Source organism: Melanerpes formicivorus, unplaced genomic scaffold, assembly GCF_026170545.1.
Source record: "Melanerpes formicivorus ecotype bairdi unplaced genomic scaffold, bMelFor1.0.p_v2 SCAF_1, whole genome shotgun sequence".
In the NCBI taxonomy this organism is placed as follows: Eukaryota; Metazoa; Chordata; class Aves; order Piciformes; family Picidae; genus Melanerpes; species Melanerpes formicivorus.
The window spans coordinates 35,168,068-35,184,835 of NW_027142353.1; the positions used below are offsets into that span (position 1 = coordinate 35,168,068).

Genomic DNA, 16,768 nt, shown 5'->3' on the forward strand with positions numbered 1-16,768 from the left:
TGAATGCAAACTATTTTGGAAGTCAAACCACATCTCTGTTTCAGATATAAGGTCCCTGAACCTGACACCCAAAATCAGTGCTACTGCTGATTTCATTTCATGCCTGAACTCCCTTCTGTAAAAGAGAGGTATTATTGCTCCATGTCACTGGGCTGTAATGACAGCAGATTAATTTTGATCAAGTACATAACCAATGGAAGACAATACTGCTGCCCTCAGGACAGAGCTCAAATTCTGTGTGTTAAATTGTCTTCACCCTCTTTAAAGAGATGCATTTTCCATCTCTTAAAGAGACAGTGGTGCTAGTATGGGATCTTGTTAAGAAAGAATAACACTGTGTGTGACATGCCAAAAACACCCTCAGGAAAACTCCCTTCAGGCATTTCCTAACTTTACAGCCTAAATAATTTTTTAAAAGCATGGTTGTGTACATCCATTTGATGAAATTCAATGACTACTGCCATCATATGGGCTCTTTGAGACCCCATTAGTGTCATGAATGAAACAGGAACATCCACATCCACTGCACCGCCAAGGCAGTGGAACAAAAACCAAGAGAGAATAACATACAAAAATGGCTACATAACACAGCACTGAAGAGAAAGGGGGAGGGTGGCAGCAGGCATCTCCGACAACAGATAGAGAACTGGGAATTCCAATTCAGGGATTGGAGAGGAAATGGCTCTAGTAAGTCCAGACACTTCCATACCAATTGGACCTCTCTCAATAACTCCCTCTCTTTCTCATCCAGTTTGGAGGGAAAGTGCCTTGGGGCGACTTAACTTCTTGACTAGACCGTCATGGAAAGAGGCCACAGAGGCCTCTCTTTAGGTACATACAGATACCCTGTACACTACAGTAGCAATACTATCACCCAGCTTTGCAGCATCCAGTACTGCACCAAGCACAGGGGACTTTCCACAGAAAGTATTGTGAAACCAGGGCTGCGAGAGTTGAAGCTTCTTTATAGCACTAAACCATGTTTTGGCACAGAACAGAAATTTAGATTGCATGACCAATGATGAATGAGACTTCACAAGAACTGTGCAGCTAATTTAGGAATAACTGAGTGCTACTCTGCACAATTACAGCAGGGAAAAAAGGACTGTTGCTCCAGGATTTCAAGCCCTTTGCTCCCAAATACATGTAACTTTGTTACTAAATCATTTTCCTTCTATTTTCTAAGGGAAACTATGTTTCTTTTGGAGCTTTGGCTGAGAGACAGAGCCCAAGCCTCACCAGAGAGCTGTAAACATGCACATCTTTAGAGCAAGGCTCTTCTTCAATAGTGTACAAGCAAATACTTCAAGAACACCCTGAAGCAGCTGAGCATTCCCAGCACACTAACTCGCTGAAGATGGAGGTATTCAGTCCAAATGCTGAATACCAACTTTAAAAATAAATGTTAAACAATCCAGCTCTTTATGTGAGGACAAAGTTCAGATGCTAACCCTGGCTAAGAGCCCCCAAGGTTTTCAACTGGGCGTTTTGCGCCAAACAAAGAACTTGCAGATGATGACAAACAGATAAATTGTCCAACGGGCAGAGAACAGGGAATTTAGGTCAGTTATGTGGGGAAAAAAAAAAGCAACTTAACTCAGGCTTTAGAGCAGTGGTCAGCTGCTTGTTTTTGCTTTAAAAAAAAAGAGATTGCCCAATGATTTAAAAATAAACAAAAGGGGAACTCCACTTTTGCAATGAGAACATCACAAAAGTGAAGCATGCTGCAATGTGGACTCGATGTGAGGAGTATAACATGATGGCTTCTGGGTGACTTTCTGTCATGGGGAAAGATGCTTATCAAAGACTTCGGGACAGAGGGAAGAAGTGAAGAGGAAAGTACAAATGGAGACTTCTCAAGATATTTAACAACAAAAGCCAAACTGAAGGGGGAAGTTTTTCTTTTCAAGCCCTGCACATTCCAGACCAGTTCTGAAATCTAATTCTCTAGATTGTCTGAACTGGCTGGCTGTACTTCAAAAGCCAAGGAATTAGGGTTCTCAGCACAAGAGTAGAGATGTGTTCATGCTGTGTTCAAGGGCTCAAACATCACTTAACAAGACTTAATGAGATCCTGCTTATTACAGTGGATAAAAGCAGTGAAGATTTCAATCAGCTCCTGGTCACCCAGAGAAACAGGGAACTCAGAAGGTATAAACATACACACATGCTATGCTCTGAGAATACACAAAGTTCTTCTGGAGAAAAGGAGAGCCAAAAGAAAGAGCAGGATGCTATTAATGATGGGGCACAGAGATTCTCCACAGGTCAGTCCACATAGCCCACTGCCACCCAGACATTCAAGATGCAGAAGCAGGACACAGAGGAGACAGAGTATGTCAGCTCTGCTGTCAGGCTGCACTGACTCAGCAGACTGTGTATGATCCAGGCTGAAGAAACTACCACCTGGATGTTATTTGATAAATCTGTAGCCAGTGCCTCAGGTCTTTCTCTTTTTAAAACTGTTTCTCCAACAGCCTTCTAAGAAGCTTATCTGATATATGAGAGTGCGTGTGGATGTTTATTCACAAGTATTACTGGGCATAAGCTGCCTTATATGCTGAGACTAGTGAGATGCATTAGTATCCATCATGTGGTTAGACTGCAACTGAGAGGTCAACCCTGAAAAATCAAAAGCTAGCTGACTAAGGAGTTCTTTCAGTCTTCTGTTAAAGCCACAGTCAATAGTGCATGCCAGGAACTGTTGTTTCTACTTGAGATTTCAATGTAGCTTTCAAGGAGCTCTTTACAGAGCACACCAAGTGACATGCTGATTAATACTGCTTAGATTCACTGGAGAGATGCTGAAGGTTTGAAGGGGAAAGTGCCACTTTCATTAGTGCCAGTCAAGCACATTTACACATTTCCTGGCAATATAGCAACCGTGCAGCCTCCCACCCAGAGGAGGGTTGCGTTTGCACCTCTATCTTCCTTTCCAAATACCCTCTGCAGTTTCATCTCTGCTGAACAAAGCCGCATCCTTGGGAAGTGCCTGTGCAACCTATACCCAGCTCACACAGGGTGAGAGGAGCTGTGACCTCTGTCAGGGGCAGGGAGCACAGCTCAGGCAGGATGAAGTTCTGGCACTGGTTCTGCATAGACACTTGGTGTACCCACCTGCATGATGTCTTGGAGGCTTTCAGTGAAGGACAGCTCAGCCTCCACCATATAGAACTCTGCCAGGTGCCGGCGACTCTGTGAGTCTTCTGCTCGGAATGTTGGCCCAAAGGTAAACACACGAGTAAAAGCCCTGCAAGATGAGAAGGAACAGGTAGGTCAGGCCTGGTACACCAGTGGGTCTGTTATACTTAAAGCCCTCGCTTTTCTCCCAGGAGCTAGAAGCTCTCCTGTGTTCATTTAATCTTTGACTACATTAATGCCACTGATGGGTACACTGATGTTCCAATCCTTTGTCCAGACATGGAGAGGTGTTGTTCACACCTCTTTGTGACTCAGGGAGCTAGTACAAATCCTGTTCAGCTTTCACTGAGCACCATTTGTGCTTGGGGCATAAGTGAGCTCATTGGAGGAGCACCCAGACATCATACATATGCTCTTGTCTATGTCCCTTCATATTTGCTGGGCTGCAGGATCTGACCTTTACGGCTGCTGTGACATCCCAGAGCTCAAGAAAGCTGAGAAGGTCCTGCTGCCAGAATTGCTGGGCTGGCTGATCGCACTGAGAGGCGCTGGTGAAGCCCAGCAGGATGATGCACGGTGCGTGGCTTGCAGTCCCCCTCTAGTGGCAAGACACAAATTTACTGCTGAGATCTAGAACTGGGCTCCTTCCACACAGCTGACAACGGTTCAGCTACAAGGGGTCCCTACTGCACAGAACACAGCTGGGATATCATTTAACACCGAGGCAAACAATGCATTTCCTATTGTGAAGCTATTTCTCCAGCAAGCTTCTGGAGAGTCTATTTAAATATAACCCCCCCTGTTTTGCAGCCAGGTCATGCTGTGTGACACAGGATACAACAACCTTCTTGATCCTCCACTTCCTTTGTAAGGAACCTTCTTACCAAACAGCAACACACCTTTAGAACCTTTATTTTTACTGTGGAGAAGCTGCACTGCAAGCAATACCTTTTACACTGTGGGCAATGAGCACTTGGGCTCCTGGACATGCACAAGCCAGCGACAGCTTCCTAAACAGATGCCATGACAGCTGTGTTTCCTCTCATGCTGCATGGGAAGCAAACCATTAACAGGGAGAGAGCAAGCTTCTTTAGCAAAAAACCATGGTCTGGACAGCTTCTTGGTACATCTTTAATTTGGTATTATTTGTAGCTGGAGCCAGCACATAGAAGAAAGAACCTGATCAGCAGAGATTAAGCACAGTTTAAAACTCATGAAAGGATGTGTGTTAATTGCTGGGGTTGGCACTTGACTTGCACCTCAGTCTGCAAGTTAAAGAAGATGTTTGTTGAAGTTTCTGCACAGGGTAATTTTGTTAAACTTAAGTTTAAACAAAAACCACTACAAAAAGCAGCATTTTCCCTTTGCCCCTTATGGAGGCATCTGCACTGCAAAGAAAGGAACACACACATTCTGCTTCCCTCATCTGCTCCCTCATGTCACATGATGGTTAAAGGTTATGATCTAAAGAAACAGCACTTTCTTTTTCCTTGAGTTGCTAGTAGTAAACACAGCAGTGGAAAGTTCCAGGTCAAGACTTAATACATAGTCTAACTGCAGGTCTCTTCTTTCTGCTGGTTCTGCTGTCCCTGCTATGACAAATCCACTTTCCGCCCCCATACCTGCACTCTCTCCTACATGACCACAACATCCATGACACTAACCAGGTTTTGCAGCAAACATCTTTCCTCCAGCATCATTAAGGCTGAGAGACCTAAAGCTGTATAGTCTGGAGAAGAGAAAACTGAGAGGAGATCTTATTAATGTTTCTACATATTGGAAGGGTGGGTCAAGAAGAAGGGGACAGTCTCTTTTCAGTGGTATCTTGTGATAGGATAAGGGGCAATGGGTATAAACTGGAATACAGGAAGTTCCACTTCAGCATGAGGAAAAACTTCTGTAACTGTAATGGTGACAGAGCACTGGAACAGGCTGCCCAGAGAGGTTGTGGAGTCTCCTTCTCTAGAGACTTTCAAGACCCGTCTGGATGCAGGGGGATTGGACGCAACCTCCAGAAGTCCCTTCTAAACCCTACTATTGTATGATTCTATGATCATTTCCAGCATGTCTCTTCCCCCCCTGCTGCTTTCTTTGCTTGGTGCAATGTTACTGTAAACTTTTGCAGTCACTTGATCAGCCCACTTCAAACTGCCTTTTGCTATAGTGTCCATAAAACCCCAGCAGTGTTTAGATAAGTGATGTACCAAGACTATTACTCACTGCACAGGTCAGTATTATCTCATCAGTTCCCTGTGCTCCCCCATCTGCAGCCATCTGCTGTCTTGGGTCATACAGAAACACACATTCTTCCTCACAAGCCCTTTTTGTGTTTTGCCTTTTTTTCCTATGTTCATACAACACCTGGCACAACAAGGTCTTGGATCCAAACCTTAAGAGCCTGCACTGCTATAGCAATACAAACAACAAATATGAAACAATGAGTCACTTGGCCAAAACTGTTTGGTGTTTAAAGCAGAACTGGTCAAAAACTTTTGCTTGCCAGGCCCTGGAGGTTGGCTTGCAGAGGGAAACAGGAAATGCAGGTTCTTGTTCTACCTGTGCCTGTGCTTCAGACTTGTCCTAAAATATTTTGGTTTGAAGCACTAAAATGTTTCACTTTGAAGCATTTAGAGAAAAAATTAAGCCCTAAATAAATGAGTTTAGTCAAAAGTTCAGATTGTGACTGGGCCAGGACTGGACACATGACATGCCATTGCTGAAGTATCCACTCAGGACTCCTCAGTTTGAGGTGCAAATCTCTAATTTCTAGCTGTCATGAAGTCTTCAAATTAACAGAACTAAAGTGTGACACCAGCTGGCTAGCAGGAGATCCTGTCCCACAGAGCAACAGTCTGGCCTCAGTCAGAGACAAGAAGGACATGGACCTGATGGAGTGGGTCCAGAGGAGGGCCAGAAAAATGATCAGGGGGTTGAAGCAGCTCTGCTATGAAGACAGCCTGAAGGTTGTCTGGGTTCTGCTGAGTGTTAAGCCTGGAGAAGGAAGGCTCTGGGGCGACCTAATAATGAACTACCAGTACCTGGAAGGGACCTACAAGAAGGATGGAGAGAGACTGTTTACAAAGGCCTGTAATGATAGGATGAGGGGCAGTGGCTTCAAACTAGAGAAAAGCAGATTTAGATTGGATGTTAGGGAAAAGTTCTTTACTATGAGGGTGGTGGAACACTGGAACAGGTTGTGCATGGAGGTGGTTGGGGCCCCATCCCTGGTGACATTCAAGATGAGGCTCAACAGTACTCAGGGCAACCTGATCTAGTTGAGGATGCCCCTGCTAACTGCAGGGGGATGGGTTGGTCTACATGACCTTTGGAAGTCCCTTCTGACTCAGATCATTCTATGATCCTCAGCAGTTGTCCAAGCACAGGCACTGACACTTCAGTTACTGTAGGTTACTGTGGCAAATAAGAGTCTCCAGCAACGCATGCTACCATGAGCACTTTGAACTGCTCTTAATTCCTACTCACTAACAGCCCAAGCATACCTGGTTACTCATCTTCCAAGGGGGTGCAGGCTGCAAGATATCCAAAAATAAAAACCACCACCTTATTGGTCCAAGATGTCAACTGAAGTTAAATACTTCAGTCACAGACTGATTTTGTGCTGAAAGAATAAAGCCTCTCTGTGCCCAAGATGGAGATTTTGAGGCGGCCAACTGCAGAACAACTGCAGGAAACAACTTCAGTCTTTTGTCAGCTCTGTGCATCCTCTTAGAATCATTCTTCTCTGATTAGTATACTGGGCACCATCTACACCTACAAAATGAACCATGGTGAGACCTCCACCTGCACTGCTGTGTGCAGCTCTGGAGTCCTCAACACAAGAATAACATAAACCCGTTGGAGCAGGTCCAGAGGAGGCCACAGAAATGATCAGAAGGCTGGAACCCCTGTGCTGTGAGGTCAGGCTTAGTTAATTGGGGTTGTTCAGCATGGAGAAGAGAAGGCTCCAGGGAGACCTTTTTGCCACGTTTCAGTACTTAAAGGGGGCCTATAAGAAAGATGAGGGCAATCTTTTTAGCAGGGCCTGTAGAAACAGCACAAGGGGTGATAGATATTCAGACTAGATAGAAGGAAATAACTTTTCACACTGAGGGTGGTGATACACTGACATGGGTTGCACAGAGAGGTGGTAGATGCCCCATCCCTGGAAACATTCAAAATCAGGATGGACAGGGCTCTGAGCAACCTGCTCTAGTGGAACACGTCCCTGCTCACTGCAGGGGGGTCAGACTAGGAGAACTTTAAAGGTCTCTTGAAATTTGAAGCATGCTCAGCAACAGCAGGAATAAAGGCTTTGTGATAGCCTGTAGAGAACATCACTGGTGTCAGGCTGAATTTGCCTGCCTGCCCCTTGGAAGAAGGGGGAAAAAACCCAACTCAAACTCCCAAACAAACCCTTCTCTGCAGGGGGAGGAGAAATCATGCATTTCTCAAGCTAAGAGTAAAGAGAAAAGATAGATACAAATAACTGTGAGAACTTCACCACAATCCCAGGACCCTGGCAAAGAGAAACGAACCAGATGTCATGTTGGCAAAGTGATCAAAGGAGCACAATAAACACAACTCATCTGGTAGTGGCAATGCAGCACTGGCCAGAGATCCTGGGCATGCCAGAGGAACACAGCTAAAAATACATGCAGCCACTTTATCAACTCCAAGCGTGAACAACTCTTTTTCATTCAGGCATCCATACACTGTTTACTGTGCTCTGCCTTTTGAGCCATGAATCAAATGTCCACCACACAAACCTGACCTTTATTTGTACTTCATCTGCTATTAAAAAGCATATCTGTGATTTGATGCACTGAACATGTATAAATATACTAGAAAAGAGGGGTTGGGAGCTGTCTCTGCTCCAATTTCATGGTACAGAGGGCAAACCCAGTCATTTTGTTCTGTGTGCATTCAGCACCTAGCACAATGGAGCCTCAGTCCAGGGCTCTGCCTTCTTTGCTCTGCAATGTAAATAATCAATCATTTCACATTCCCAGACCACTGCAAGACTTCCAGCATTTAAAAATAACCTGGAAATTCTGCCTGGAGTCTCCAAAAGTGCCTAGGTCAGTTGGGGTTGTGGGCACACAAAAGTCTTAAAAAAAAATAAATTATCAGTAGTGCTAATTCTTCATCTCCAACAAAAGCACACACAGGGCAGGGGGAGGGGAACAAGCAAGCCCAATAATCTGTTGAGCCCTTCTTCTTAGCCATTACAGGCAGAGCAGTAATGTCTGTAGCACTGTCCTTGTACGTGCTAGCAAAGAACACAAGAGAGGCTTTGAAACGAGTCCCCTTTGCAGTCAGCTTCACACAGATCAGAGCTCTGGACAGCAAGCCTGAGTGCATTTATGCAGTTCACAGGCGCTGCCAGGGTCGACACCAGAAGAAGGCACAGAGCTGCTTTAATTAATTGCTCCCTTTCTGGGACTGGATTTTGCTCTGCCTGGCTCCCTGGGAAAATCTGAGGGCTTAATGTGGAGGCCAAGAGAATATCTCCAGCACAGCATTCCCTCTGACACACAGGAACACTGCAGAAGCCAGGGTCCTGTCCTGAGCAACACTGAGCATGCTTGCCCCAGCCCAGTGAAGGGCTTAGCCACCTTCTAGGTGTAGGCTCCAAAAGCCCCTTTGGATGCAGAGAGCAGTGCTTGGATACATTGCTGGAGCCCAGCCATCCTCCACACCAATAATTGCCTGGTGAAGGCTCACTCTTGCAGAGCCTGCAGTTGTGATCTCCACCTTAGAAACAGCCAGGAAGGGAGAAACACCCTCTTTTTTCATTCTTATTTCAGACACTACTAACACCCTCTTCCAAAGCAGCAACATCTCTGCCTCTGAGAGTTTTAAGTCATGCAGAATGAAAGCTCGCTTCATTTGAACTTGTTGACAAGTTGAGGGAGTGATAGAAACCAATACAGAAGTATAAACTATCTGCATCCAAAGCTGCTTAAAATCATCCTTTTAATTAAACCCAGGCAGAGTTTGTAGGCTTGAGTGTCTCTGCCTCACTGGCAATTTTTACACTGCAATCCAAATAGAATTAATTGTTGTGATGGCTCTCAAGCCAAGAATGGATTGTGCTCCTTTTCTGAGCCAGGACTCCAAGCTGCTACGGAGGTAATAAAGACTTATTTGTGCTGTTGGACCAAGGGGATATAACTCTGAGCAAGGCTATTAATCAAGAAGATGCAATCCCTGCACAGTCAGCTTATAGCCCATGCCAAGGTCATACCACACAGCAGTGACAAAGCTGGAGGCAGGAGATGGTTGCTGTGACTCAGGGCTGAGCACTAAACCACACCAGTACAGGCAGCTATTCATCTGTACAGTGTCCTCCTTCTCACCGCAAAATACTACAGGTATTGTGCACAAACACAAACACAGTAATTACTCTGATGAGGTCTGCAGTGAAAAGTTGAGCTGAGTGGCAAATCTCATCTTTGGCCAAACTAAATGTGCTCATTTCATGTTCACAGCATGTGACCCTTCAACACAGTATGTTTCCCAGGACCATTATCCACCAACCCTCCCCATCACACACATACATGCACTTAAATGTACATGGAAAAAACCCATCTAGAAACAATTTAGCTTCTCACCCAGGGACAAGGGGGTTGGACTAGGTGACTTTAAAGGTGCCTTCCAATCCAAACCATTCTATGGTGTCAGCAGAGGAGTAAAGGAGAGCAAGGTGACCCTAAAGCACAAAGGAGTTTAGCTTTGTCAGCTTCGTTGTCCTTTCCCTTAAGAAGGGAAGAAATAAATAAAGTGAACCATCTGATTTAATTCCACTCTCTTCCAACACGGTCATATACATTTTGAGCATGGAGGACCTGCCTGCTTCATCAAAACAAGCAGATGACTTTGCTTGGCTGCCAGGAGATGCAGTCAGCTACAGTGCTTGACCTAAGCATGACTGGGATTGTTCTAAGATGCTGAAATTTGATGTTTAAAGATGTTCTGGCCCACTGTAAGAAACCACATGCACACACACAACTATTGAAACACACTGATTCAATGCCTCCAGGGTCCAGTTTTCAGAAGGGCTGGAAACTCAGTGCTCCAAATGAGGATAGTGAGATCTGGGTGCCCAGCAGTTTGGAGAAGAGGAAGAATATTTCTACATCTTTGAGCTGGGTAGACTGTTCTAAAACAAAACCTCAGAGCTGGACAGAAGTACTTGGGTTTTAACTTCAGTATAAAAATAACACTCCCATTACTATTGTTTGGTGGTTTGGATTTTGCACAATGAAAATGCACATTTCTGTTGAAAAGGTGGGGTGGGGGGATTGAATTTTATCCAGAAAATTATCAGAAAAAGGACTTCTAAAAGCTTCCTCACAGAAAACAGGAAGCACAGATGAGAAAAGTTGTGTCTTGACAGGAGTTTTTGTAGCAGTAAATGAGCCTTAGGCCTGGGCAGCAGCAGAGCTAAGGTTCCGATTCGTGCTGCAAGGAGATGGGTTTCAATTCATGTTGCAAGATGGGGCTGTACTTCCTTTTGTAGGCAGCCAAAAATAAATACATAAATTAAAAAGAAAAGAAAAAAAAGAGCTGTCTAAGTTCCCAGACTGGCACTGGGAAGTGCCAACTTCCCCCCCTCACCCCAGCCAGTCAGACTGAAGCAGCACAGCAGTTTCCCTCGCTGCATCCCGCAAAGGTGTGGTGGGTTGAAAATCCACACCCCCCACCCCCAACATTAAGTTTGCCAGACCAGCTCAGGTGGAAGCAAATGAAAGCTGTATTTACAAGCAGACCATGAATATGAACAAAATATACAGGATTTACAATATTTACAGGTATTTACAATTAATAAACAGCACAAGAACCCCCCTGGTCAAAGCCCAGGGGAAGCTACTAGCTTTTCCCTCTCTGCCCCTCCCTCATCCTTCTGTACAAAAGGGAGAAGAGACAGAAGCAGAGAAGTTAGTACCAAAACAATGCAGCCAAGGTCAGGCAGAAGCAAGTTAGTATCTCTCCCAGAATAAAGAAGAGAGAAGAGAAGAGATACTGTTTTGGGAACAAGATCTTACAGAGGATAACTCTCCAATGGGATTGCTTAGAATTATCTTTATTTTCCTTTTTACACCCAATAGTGATTTATTTACATTTTACTATTTTTCTGTTCAAGATCTGTGAAAAAATTTAAAGGCATAGCCTAAACCACCACAAGGGTAGAGTCCTACCACACCCATGAGGTTATGTGTGTGGCAGCACTCTGCATCCATGCTCCAGGATCAGCTATCCCTGCACCAGGTCCTTTGCTCCAGCTTCAGCAGCAAGAATAGGAGGAGAAGGAACAATGATCCTCCCCAGATCAGCCACCTCTGCATGAAAATGATCCAGGCACACCTGAGTAATTTAACAACGTGACCCACATACCCTAATCAGCTGGCAAAACGCACTTTGATCTGTTTATGAAACCTCACAGCACTCCTAGGTGCTGCTGCTCGTTTAGACATGGCAGGAGAATAGGGGGAAATGGAGACAAAGCAAATCCTTACTCAGAGCCATAACATCTCTTTTGCTTCAGGCTCAAAGATCTCATCAGCGTGGATTCCCTGCCCTTTCGTGTGACACTGCTGTACTTTACTTGCAGTGGAGTCTTGTTTTGTCCTAGTTTTGATATTATTATTACTAATTAAAGTCAATAAAATGACTGATTAGCAATGGTAAATCAAGCTGGGTTGATGAAAGCCACCAGAGCAGTTCAGTGTTTCTTCAAATAACCATTTCCCATGCTCAATTTAACAGGGATCTTCTACAAAGGAGTGATAGAAAATGTCTCAAGGATTTAAACAAGACGGGGAGCAAAGATGTTTTCCAAACTTATTAATCCAAGTGACTCCATAAAAATATGCTACCAACAGGGAGAGGGGAAAACAAGTAGGTTAAGTCTTTTTTCTTTCAGAGTAGAAAGCCCACATGTTCTCCAGAAACTCCACTCTGATACCTATGAAGAGGACTTTGGGTTTTTTGCTATTAAGTTTTTCATATGGGCACTGGTTCTATGAACTTCATAAATATGAATCACAGCACAAAATCTGTATAGCTGCACAAAGGGAGACAGGGTTCAGGCCACATTTCATAGAATCATAGAATTGTTTTGGTTGGAAAAGGCTTCTAAGATCACAGAGTTCAACCATCAACCTAACACCACTGTGCCCACTAAACCATGTCCCAAAATACTATGTTTGCAAGCTTTTTGAACTTCTCCAGGGCTGGTGACTCCACCAGCTCCCTAGGCAGCCTGTTCCAATGCCTGACCACTCTTTCAGGAAAGACATTTTTCCTAATACCCACCCTAAACCTCACCTGGCACAACTTCAGACCATTTCCCTCAGTTCAGGAAGGCGTCCCTGCCCATGGCAGAAGAGGTAGAACAAGATGACCCTGAAGGTCCCTTTCTACATTGCATGAGCAGCCAAGTCTAGATGAGAGGCTTCCCTGCCCATGGTGGGGAGGTTGGAGTAGAAGACCTCTAAGGTCTCTTCCAACCTAAGCCATTCTATGATTCTTGCTTACTCCAGCTGTAAGGAGAAACAAGTTCAGAGAAGGTGCCCACCATGAATGTGACTACTGTGGTATGGGCAATGTGTGGACAGAGGGTTGTAACAGCTCTATTGTAACATACAAAGCCACAGTTTCTTACCCCACTGCAGCTCTCATGGTTTTGTCTGGGCACATGCATGATGTTAAGCTGCAAGGTCCTACACAAACTTGGATCCCAGGATTTTCTGGCATGGATCCTAAGGAGCCTATTGCTGCTTTGAATAGGGATGACAAGACAGAGAAGGAAAAGGAACCATGCACTGGATTCAAGACAAGTTTGTCTTAGCATGCTTGTAAAGGGATGACCAAGAATTTCAACTGATGACATCTTTCACCAGACAAGCATAACAATTGTTTTTGTGTTGCTACTTGCACTTGCTTTTTACAGTCAGGAGCTAAAAACTTCACAGAAGGGACTGTTAAAGGTCATCTAGTCCAACCCCCTCTGCAGTAAGCAGGGGCATCCTCAACTAGATCAGGTTGTTGAGCACCCTGTCAAGCCTCACCTCGAACATTTCCAGGACTGGGGCCACAACCACCTCCCTGGGCAACGTGTTCCAGTGTTACACAACCCTCATAGTAAAGAACTTGTTCCTAACATTCAATGTAAATCTGCTCTTCTCCAGTTTGAAACCATTGTCCCTTTTCCTGTCATTGCAGGCTTTTGTAAACAGTTTCTCTCCATTCTTCTTGTAGGCCTCCTTCAGGTACTGGAAGGTTGTTATTAGGTCTCCCCAGAACCTCCTCTTCTCCAGGCTGAACACTCCCAGCTCCCTCAGCCTGTCTTCTTCGGGTCCATTTCCTTCCTGTATTGAGGGCTCCAAAGCTGGATGCAGTACTCCAGGTGAGCAGAGTAAAGTGATGAATAGAATAGAATAGAATAGAATAGAATAGAATAGAATAGAATAGAATAGAACAGAACAGAACAGAACAGAACAGAATAGACCAGAGCAGGTTGGAAGAGACCTTCAAGATCATCATGTCCAATCTATCATCCAACACCACCTAACCAACTAAACCATGCAACCAAGCACCCTATCAAGTCTCCTCCTGAACACCTCCAATGATGTTGACTCCACTACCTCCCCAGGCAGCCCATTCCAATGGGCAATCACTCTCTCTCTGTAAAACTTCCTCCTAACCTCCAGCCTAAACCTCCCCTGGTGCAGCCTGAGACTGTGTCCTCTTGTTCTGGTACTGGTTGCCTGGGAGAAGAGATCAACCTCTGCCTGTCTACAACCTCCCTTCAGGTAGTTGTAGAGAGCAGTAAGGTCAACCCTGAGTCTCCTCTTCTCCAAGCGTGATAGAATCACCTCACTCAGTCTGCTGGCCATGCTTCTTTTGATGCAGCCCAGGCTGCCATTGGCCTTCTGGGCTGCAAGCTCACACTGTCTGCTCATGTCCAGCTTCTTGCCCATCAGCACCCCCAAGTCCTTTTCTGGAGAGCTGCCTTCTATCACTTTATTCCCCAGTCTGTATTGACAGTGAGGATTGTTCTGGCCCAGGTGGGGGCATCTAACACCTCTCTGGGCAACCTGAGGGTGTTTCATCACCCTCACTGAAAAACATCTCTTCCTTATATCTGGTCTGCCTCTCCTCTCTTTTAGTTTACAAGCACATCAACATGGACTGCAAAGCTCCAACCAGCCAAACGACCCTAGGCTCATTGTTGTACCTACTAAGTTCCTTCCTTTAGCCTCCCAGTGACACACAGTCATTAGCAATCACTGCAGCAGTCATGAACCAGACTGAAGTATGCGGTAATTGATTAAAAACAGACATGTCATGGTTGCTTTTTATAGCTGAAATTAAGTGTCAGCCTAATTAATGGAAGTTAGTGTGCTAATTATAAGAGTCTGTGTTGTGACTCAGACTCAAACAAACGTTGTGCAAGAAATGTCAAGAGATTTTTTTTTTCAGGCACCCAAGATAAATAATTACACTTATTTTTGTTACTTCTTAGCAACAGGAATGTTATACAACAGGACATCATTCCTGCAGCTGCATTCACAAGTAGTTCCAATTGTACAGTGTAGAGCAAATATTTGCTTTAAGACAATGCAATCTGTTCCATCATCAGCCACTTATTTTGGCATCAAATTTTAAGGCTGCGTTTGCCAGGCTGCTGAAAATGAAGATTCTTTTATGGAAGATGGCCTCAAATGCATCTCTCTTCAGCTCTGCAGTGTTTTATTGTACACCAGCCCAAAGTGACAGCTATCTCTCTCCATCTCTTTCCATGCTCTGAGAAGCAGTGAAGCACTGGCATTTTAAAAGTGAAATCGGTGTTACTTCTTGAAAGTGGAAATTCACTGCCTCCAGCTCTCTACAAACTCAAGCAAACACAGCTAAAATGGCCTGGATGACCAAGATGTTTTTAGAGCCTCTCTGCAAGCTGCAAAAAGCAGTTGCAGAGAGTACAGTGTCCAGCTCTGGATCCCCCAACATAAGGACATGGACCTGTTGGAGGTGAGCCAGAGCAGGGACAGAATGGTGATCAGAGGGCTGGCTGAGGGAGTTGGGTCTGTTCAGCCTGCAGAAGGGAAGGCTCTGGGGAGACCCTATAGCGCTCTTCCAGTACCTGAAGACGGCCTATAAGAAAGCTGGAGAGGGACTGTTCATAAAGGCCTGTGGTGATAGGACAAGTGGCAATGGTTTTAAACTAGAGCAGAGTACATTTAGATTAGATAATAGGAAGAAGTTCTTTACTATGAGGGTAGTGAAACGCTACAGGTTGCCCAGAGAAGTTGTGAGTGCCTCATCTCTGGAAGTGTTTAGGACCAGGCTGGATGAGGCTTTGAGACACCTGGTCTAGTGAAAGGTGTCCCTGTCCATGGCAGAGGGGTTGGAAATACATGAGACTCTTCTAGCAAGAGGGGCTGAAAGGAGAGGAGCTGGTAGAGCTTGTGGGAAGTGCACATGAATGGAAGGAGGATAAACAATACAGCCAGTTAGCTGTACTACTTGCCAGCAGCTGGATTTGGCTGTCTCCAGTACAACAGAATCATCTTCAGTTACTGTAGACCCTCCAGCCTAGTTCAGGTCCCCAAAGGGGTTTTATCCTCACAGGAGAACCATGGGGTAAGGAAGAGCCACAAGGACATCTCAGCAAACCAGTGACATTTAAAAGCAGTTATCAGGACACACAGAGTCCTACAAGCTTCTACCACATGCATTGGTTACTGACTCATCTGAGCCTGAGAAGCCTGAAGTGGGGAGCTGTGTTACCGAATAAAGACTTTGCTGGAGACCTTAAAGAGCCTGCAGATTTACAGCAGCTGACAATGAGGCAGACACTCTGAGCAGTCTGCTGAGATGCCATCACTACAAAGCTGAAGTACAATGAGCTGAGAAGTTGTGCCAACTAGGCCGTCGATGTCATACTGAGAGACAAGATGAGCTTCTCCGTCCTTGCCTTCAGTAACAAGCCGGCACAGCACAGCAGACAGTCAGTAAATGCAGGAACACCTCTTTTCCCACTCCTCCTCAAAGCAAAAGAGTACAAACTGACAAATTATGAATGGCTCATCCTTCCCTCCTGTAATTAGGAATAGCAGCAAGCAGCTCTGCTGTAAAACAGAGCCCTGAGCCCTGGATGACAGGCAGGCATGGGTACTCAGATGGTATCTTGTGGGCTGCAGAGGAACTCTCCACAAGGACAGAAGATCTGGTTCAAGACACACCCAGTAAGTCTTTTCCAGACCATCCATGGCCAGACTTTCTCACTTACAGCTTGGAGGTCGCTCATGAGTGCTGTATATGAATAGAATAGAATAAACCAGGTTGGAAGAGACCTTCAAGATCATCGTGTCCAACCCATCAACCAATCCAACCCACCTAAACAACTAAACCATGCAACCAAGCACCCCATCAAGTCTCCTCCTGAAAACCTCCAATGATGGTGACTCCACCACCTCTCCAGCCAGTCCATTCCAATGGGCAATCACTCTCTCTGTATAGAACTTCTTCCTAACATCCAGCCTAAACCTCCCCTGGCACAACCTGAGACTGTGTCCTCTTGTTCTGGTGCTGGCTGCCTGGGAGAAGAGACCAACCTCTG

At 45.1% G+C, this 16,768-nt stretch overlaps 1 protein-coding gene across 4 annotated transcripts in view; it reads right to left on the reverse strand.

The window, feature by feature from the left end:
• NARS2 (asparaginyl-tRNA synthetase 2, mitochondrial) overlaps positions 1-16,768 on the reverse strand; it is a 73,950-nt gene that overhangs the window by 25,438 nt on the left and 31,744 nt on the right. For all 4 annotated transcript variants that reach the window (XM_068140056.1, XM_068140038.1, XM_068140066.1 and 1 more), the window contains exon 7: positions 3,118-3,250. In XM_068140056.1, coding sequence (XP_067996157.1) covers positions 3,118-3,250 — 133 coding nt within the window. The remainder of the gene's footprint in view (positions 1-3,117; positions 3,251-16,768) is intronic.